Genomic DNA, 7,192 nt, shown 5'->3' with positions numbered 1-7,192 from the left:
TAGAACCCTTATTTTCTACTCTCAACAAGGACTGCCAGCAACAGTTTCCCTGCACAACACGTTAACACATAGAATTTCACAACCATATATACCAGTTTAATATTATGTTAATATAACATACAATATACGGGCAACTAAGGAAAAATACATTTCTTTAAAATAAAGCTCCATACCAGCAAGGTATGGATTTTATAGCCAAACTGTGCCACCTCTTGAACTCCATATTCTGGCCCAATCTTACACACTCACTGATTTATACGGCAATTCTGAACAGGTCACACCTACTGCAGCAGAGAGTCAATGACAGCTCCTGGCTTTGCCGAACGTTTTCTGTTTGGAGAGCAGAAAGGAAAGGGAAAAATAGCACCATACACACATCATGAGGCTGTCTAGGAAAGACAGGGACCAGCCACATCTCAAGTTAAAACTACACAACGTTACTCTTCCAAGTATTTGTCAAAACCAAAAATAACCAAGGAAACCCATGCTGAAATCTCCCCCAACAGCACGTAACTTTCCAGTAACATCAGTCGATGAGTCAGGTGTCGAACTGAACCACAGACCACAGTAAAATAAAGCAAGGAGCCAGAAGAGGGGAATACAGCAAAAGGGCATCAGAAAAACACCCAGACAAGTCTTTCTGGACAAGATCCTGCTGTGGTAAAGAGACTTCAGCTTGGTTCTGTCATACTCAGCACAGATAAACTTTATACCGCGCAAAAAGTTAGCATTGTGTCTTCTCACTAAGCAACCGTTTGAAGATCTATGGTCAGTTTGCATGCACAGACTTAAGCCTTCCCCTGGGTAAATCCCCCATATAGATACTCCAAAGTTCTTCACCTTCTACCCGTCTTGGGCCTGGATCTTCCTTTTGAAGTCCTTGGCCTCTCCAGCTTCATCAGCGATTGCCTCAAGCTTTCTTCAGTGTAGGCTAAGTAAACATGGGAAAGGTCCACTTCAAAGGGCTAAAAAGGCAAAACACCCACAAAACAGGAACATCAGAATCATTTTATGCCCTGATCCACAGCGCTTTTCTAACACTAGGAAGACTGCTCTCTTCCAAAGAGAAGAAATTGGGCAGTTTCTCTATTAATACACAGGCACAGGTAGCAGAATTTGGCCACACACAGTTTAACACATGCTTAGAAAGAGTCACTCACATCTTTTTCTTTCTTATCCAGGACAGGAGTCTGTTTCCTCATGTTGTTCCCTGTATATGCAACACATTTCTTAAAGAAAGAAAGAAGGTCTGTTAGCAGAGCCTGCTGTGCACAGTAAAAGTGACTACAGCTTTAGCAGTTTACTTCTGGGCTCAATTTAACTCCTTAGAAACTCCTGCTAACACTGGCTTCTACAGCCAGCAAACTTACCAGCTGCCATTCTCCAATGTCTTCATTCCAGTGAACATAGTTTTCAATCATTTCCTAGGAAGAAATAGAACAGTAATTGTTCTAGACTTCAGATGCATTCTCCAGAACATACATCCCTAAAGGCCTGGACAAGCTGCTTAACAACAGTTTTGATCATTGGAAGTTGCCTTTAATCAAGACAAACATATCCTGTTCAAACACACCTATTTATACTTTAAAGCCTACAGAAGAGAAAAACACCACTCCCAAATTGGAATTCCCACAAAAGCATGGGCTTCCCATTAAGCCAGTGCCATCAGGATAGTAATAAACTTCACTTGGAAGCCCACCAGGTTACAAGAGTCACTTGTCAGCAGCATCTTTTCTTACTTCAGCATCACCTGGTTCTAACAACCCAGATAATGACACCAACACATGAATGCCACCAAGTTGCTTAGCTGAGCCACAGCAAAGGAAAGCTCACAGCAGCATACACCAAGTCATCTGTGCCACAACCTAACAGACAAGTGTCCATCAGTGCACTGTGAACACCTCATGAAGAGACAAGAACCAACTCATTCCATTCAGTGGACAGAATAAAAGCTGGAGGGCTTGGCATGCACAGCACAATCTTATGCCACAGGCTTTGGTTCTCTGCCTTTACCTGGTAGTCCTGAGGAATGAAGTTGTCTATGATAAGCATCTGAAGACGAAGTTCCCTGCTCAGCTGCCGAATATTCTCTAGTAATCCTTCAATCTCTCTCTGATGCTCTTGCTGGAGATCTGCCATCTGAAAATAAACCAGATGAGAGCATTTGAGAGGATCAGAGCTAGCTTAAGACATGGTAAAAGCCTAAAAGAGAAGAGTCTTTGGCCTATATGAAGATTTCAGGAAACAAAAGCAAACTCTGGTTATAAGTATAGAATATTTTATCTCTGAAGAATAAACCCTCTGGAAAGTTCCAGTTCAGAGATGGCTGAGAGCAACTTTAAGTTCTCAGCTTCATAAAACTGAAGCTGACTTTCTGCCAACCCAAGCTCTGCACCAGCTAAGAGCAGATGAAGAGTGTGAGCCAAGTTATATCCCTGGCAAGATTTCAAGGAAAACCTCTGATCCCTAAGACAAAATGCAATTTTGTGAAACAGGAGCTCAAGATACCAGCCAAAGGACACTTTCGTCCAGTGACTGAGCAAGAGGTACCAAGGGCAACAGGGAGAACAGACAGACAGCTAAGAGCAGAGGAGCACTGGGCTGCTGCAAAGCAGGAGATTTGGAAAGCTGTTGGCTGGCAGCTCAAACAAAACACCCGGTGTGTGTATCCGTCTCACACATTGTGTGTATCCAAGCTCTCACACATTGTTGTTACAAAGCTGATGGCTTACAGCCTCAGTGAACCCAGGCTGAGAGCCTCAGACACTAACCTCTGATTTTGCAGCCATAAGCATGGTCCAACATGCCCCTGTGAAGTCTTCTTGCTGTGTGCACCACAGACATTCATTAACATAACCAAAGAATATCTGCAATGCTATGTTTGAACAAAGGAAAGCATTTGCCAAGGGCCTGGAGCCCTGGCTATGCCCCACAGTGATTGCAGTGGCATTGTGTGGCCTCTGGAGCCATTCACTTCTGCTACATTTTTCAGAGCAGAGCCATGTTTCATGCACAGAGCAATGCTAAGGCACAACACTGCAGACAGCAGTGGCAGGACGCAGTGAAAGGAAAAAATGTAGCAGATGAATGTGAGGCCACACAATGGATACACACAGGCCCTTGGCAAAAGAATAACACCGGTTATGTTAATGTATTTGTGTTGAGCTGCCAGCCAACACAAAGAAAGTCTGGACCATGCTTATGGCTGCAAGAATTCTGTCTGAGGCTCTAGTCCAAGTGAGGGACTACACAGCTGGGAGGGGGTAAGCCATCAGCTGTAACACAAATCTGAAGTCTGGTGTGCTTACAGGGGCATGTTGGAGAGCGTTCCCCAAGTGAAAAGGAACAATGTGTGAGACGGTGAAGGAAAAACACCAAATCTGCCCTGTTGAGGCAGCCCAGTGCTCCTCTTCCTCTTAGCTGTCTCTTGCTCAGCTCACTGGACGAAAGTGTCCCTTTGGCTGGTATCTTGAGCTCCTGTTTCACAAAATTGCCTTTTGTCTTAGGAATCAGAGTTTTCCTTGAAATCTTGCCAGGGATATAACTTGGCTCACACCTCTTCATCTGCTCTTAGCTGGTGCAGAGCTTTGGGTTGGCAAGAGTTCAGCTTCAGTTTTATGAAGCTGAGAACTTAAAGTTGCTCTCAGCCATCTCTGAACTGGAACTTTCCAGAGGGTTTATTCTTCAGAGATAAAATATTCTATACTTATAACCAAGTTTGCTTTTGTTCCTGAAATTTTAGTATGGCTGAAGACTCTTCTCTTTTAGGCTTTTACATGTCTTAAGCTAGCTCTGATCCTCTCAAATGCTCTCATCTGGTTATTTTCAGATGGCAGATCTCCACAAGAGCATAGAGAGAGAGATTGAAGGATTACTCAAGATATTTCGGCAGCTGAGCAGGGAACTTCGTATTCAGATGTTATCATAGACAACTTTCATTCCTCCAGGACTCTCAGGTAAAGGCAGAGAAGCCAAAGCCTGTGGGCGTAAGATTGTGTGTGCATGCCAAGCCCTCAGGCTTTTTATGTACTGTCGCTGAATGAATGAGTTGGTTCTGTCTCTTCATGAGGTGTTCACAGTGCACTGATGGACACTTGTCTGTTAGGTTGTGGCACAGATGACTTTGGTGTATGCTGCTGTGAGCTTTCCTTTGCTGTGGCTCAGCTAACAACTTTGGTGGCATTCATGTGTTGGTGTGCATTATCTGGGTTGTTAGAACCAGGTAGATGCTGAAGTAAAGATGCCTGCTGAGCGATTGAGCTACCTGAACCTGGTGGGCTTCCAGGAATTGGCTAGTTTATTACTATCCTGATGGCACTGGCTTAATGGGAAGCCCATGCTTTTGTGGGAATTCCGATTTGGGAGTGGTGTTTTTCTCTTCTGTAGGCTTTAAACATTGAAATAGGTGTGTTTGAACAGGATATGTTTGTCTTGATTAAAGGCAAACTTCCAATGATCAAAACTGTTGTTGGCTTGTCCAGGCCTTTAGGGATGTATGTTCTGGAGAATGCATCTGAAGTCTAGAACAATTACTGTTCTAATTTCTTCCCTAGGAAATGATTAAAAACTATGTTAGTTGGAAGTGAAAGCATTGGAGAATGGCAGCTGGGTAAGTTTGCTGGCTGTAGAAGCCAGTGTTAGCAGGATTTTCTAAGGAGTTAAATTAAAGTTCCAGAAGTGAACTCCTAAAGCTGTAGTCACTTTTACTGTGCACAGCAGGCTCTGCTAACGAGACCTTCTTTCTTTCTTTAGAGATGTGTTGCATATACAGGGAACAACATGAGGAAACAGACTCCTGTCCTGGATAAGAAAGAAAAAGATGTGAGTGAGACTCTTTCTAAGCATGTGTTAAACTGTGTGTGCCAAATTTGTCCTACTCTTGTGTGTGTATTCATAAAAAACTGCCATTCTTATTCTTTTGGAAGAGAGCAGTCTTCCTAGTGTTAGAAAAGCGCTGTGGATCAGGGCATAAAATGATTCTGATGTTCCTGTTTTGTGGGTGTTTTGCCTTTTAGCCCTTTGAAGTGGACCTTTCCCATGTTTACTTTAGCCTACACTGAAGAAAGCTAAGAGCAAATGACTAGATGAAGCTGGAGAGGCCAAGGACTTCAAAAGGAAGAATCCAGGCCCAAGCGGGTCAAGGTGAAGAACTTTGGAGTATCTATATGGGGGACAGTCTCTGCATGCAAACTGACATAGATCTTCAAACGGTTTGCTGAGTGAGAAGACACAATGCTAACTTTTTGCGCGATATAAAGTTTATCTGTGCTGAGTATGACAGAACCAAGCTGAAGTCTCTTTACCACAGCAGGATTGCACCTCCAGAAAGACTTGTCTGAGGCCTTTTTGTGCCCACTGCTGTCTCCTCTTCTGGCTCCTTGCTTTATTTTACTGTGGTCTGTGGTTCAGTTCGACACCTGACTCATCGACTGATGTTACTGGAAAGTTGGATGCTTGGGGGAGATTTTGGCATAGGGTTTTCCTTGGTTATTTTTGGTTTTGACAAATACTTGAAGGTAACGTTGTGTAGTTTTAACTTGAGATGTGGCTGGTCCCTGTCTTTATTAGCCTCATGATGTGTGTATGGTGCTATTTTTCCCTTTTCCCTTTCTGCTCTCCAAACAGAAAAGTAACCAACAAAGCCAGGAGCTGTCATTGACTCTCTGCTGCAGTAGGTGTGACCTGCTTCAGAATTCCCGTAAATCAGTGAGTGTGTAAGATTGGGCCAGAATATGGAGTTCAAGAGGTGGCACAGTTTGGCTATAAAATCCATACCTTGCTGGTATGGAGCTTTATTTTAAAGAAATGTATTTTTCCTTTAGTTGCCGTATATTGTATGTTATATCTAACATAACATTAAACTGGTATATATGATGGTTGTGAAATTCTATGTGTTAACGTGTTGTGCAGGGAAAGTCTTGCTGGCAGTCCTTGTAGATGTAGAAAATAAGGGTTCTAGATGCCATCTTAAGTGCTGTGATGTGTTAGCTCAAAACAGTTGATGAAATCCTACAGTTAGAGAGGCAGGTAAATCTGATATGCCCTGCTTTGCACAGTGACTGGCAGCTTTCACTCTTGTGACTCTGTTGCACTGATCTGTGTTTGAATGTGGTTGCTGCAAACCTTGGGCATCAAACCCTTTTATTTAAATGCCCCTCACTGTGGCTATTAACCTGATTGTGTTGTGTATGGAATACACAGTCCTTTTCCCTTCCTTGCTGTCTTGCTGTACAAAAAGTAGTTGCATAGGGGAAACATGCACAGTACAAAATTCTGAGGCTTCTGGGAAGGGACCATTCTCTGTTTAAGTGCAACAGGAAAACAACGTCTCTAAGTACTGCTTTTATCTTTCTCTGTATGCCCTGTGCGCTGTGGGGAATGGGGGCTCTGATGCAAAGGCAAAGAGAGCTCTCTTGGTTTACTCTCCTGTTAAGGCTGTGTGGCAGCGTTGCTTTGGCTTGCTTTTTGTGTCTAATATGGAATTTTTTACATGTATGTGAATTGTTTTGGAATTGCAGCAGCAGATATCTAAGGGGAATGCTGTGACACTGAGGCTTTCACTTCAGCCATGGGACTAGAGCATGATCACTAATTCTCCCATCCCTGGCTCCAAGGGCACTGGCAGTGCTCTGCACTGAGGGTGAATTTGACTCTCCTGTATTAAAACGGACAGTATTCCCAGACAGCATATGCATCCCTTGAAGTAGCTGGTGTTGTTTTGTGTTTCCTGTGTCATCTCTAGGTTCCTGGCTATGCTCTGATGAGAGGAAGCAAATCCTGGTCTCTGATAACAACCATTTCTTTGTGGTGGCTGCTCTCTTTTCTTTGATATTTATGCTGCTAACAGCACGTATACTTTAATACATTGCTTTTGTGTCTCACAGAGGCATTCTGAGCTGCAGGCACTGGAACAGCTCCTGTGCCAGGTGTGGGGGTGGTCAGCTGTGATTTCTTGTGATCTTCATGTTACCTCAAGATGTGCAAGCTGTGATCACTAATAAGAGAAATAGAGTCCTCAAGCATGACAGAAAGCACAAGACAGCTCCTTAGGTGTCCTGAGTTCTTACATAGCCACGTTTGCAATTACCAGAGTGTTCTTGTGAAGTACTTCAGTAGCTAAAAGTCGATAGCCTTTTCTTGTGGTAGTGTCTGCTTAACTGGATGTACCTTGTGGCTCTGGCAGGTCTGTAAC

At 43.5% G+C, this 7,192-nt stretch overlaps 1 protein-coding gene across 1 annotated transcript; it reads right to left on the bottom strand.

Moving 5' to 3' along the window:
• Nucleotides 1-83: 83 nt before the first annotated feature.
• Nucleotides 84-2,796, bottom strand: LOC134165740 (kinesin-like protein KIF3A). Its single transcript, XM_062622815.1, has 6 exons — nt 2,772-2,796; nt 2,014-2,139; nt 1,371-1,424; nt 1,161-1,229; nt 841-965; nt 84-330 (listed from the first exon to the last, which is right to left on the bottom strand). Exons 1-6 carry the CDS (start codon nt 2,793-2,795, stop codon nt 282-284), a joined length of 447 nt encoding a protein of 148 aa, XP_062478799.1. The 5' UTR covers nt 2,796; the 3' UTR covers nt 84-281.
• Nucleotides 2,797-7,192: the final 4,396 nt, after the last annotated feature.

Source organism: Pezoporus occidentalis, unplaced genomic scaffold (assembly GCF_034315485.1).
Source record: "Pezoporus occidentalis ecotype Australia unplaced genomic scaffold, CSIRO_AGI_Poc_V1 ctg2485, whole genome shotgun sequence".
NCBI classification, from domain to species: Eukaryota; Metazoa; Chordata; class Aves; order Psittaciformes; family Psittacidae; genus Pezoporus; species Pezoporus occidentalis.
The sequence above is the reverse complement of the archived record's forward strand: the minus strand, read 5'-3'. Positions and strand labels throughout refer to the sequence as shown.

Coding starts and splice junctions, on each gene's coding strand:
- LOC134165740 (XM_062622815.1), bottom strand. CDS start 2,795: ATGCTTATGGCTGCAAAATCAGAG. Junction 2,140..2,771: donor TTATGGCTGCAAAATCAGAG/GTTAGTGTCTGA, acceptor GTTTATTTTCAG/ATGGCAGATCTCCAGCAAGA. Junction 1,230..1,370: donor ACATTGGAGAATGGCAGCTG/GTAAGTTTGCTG, acceptor TCTTTCTTTAAG/AAATGTGTTGCATATACAGG.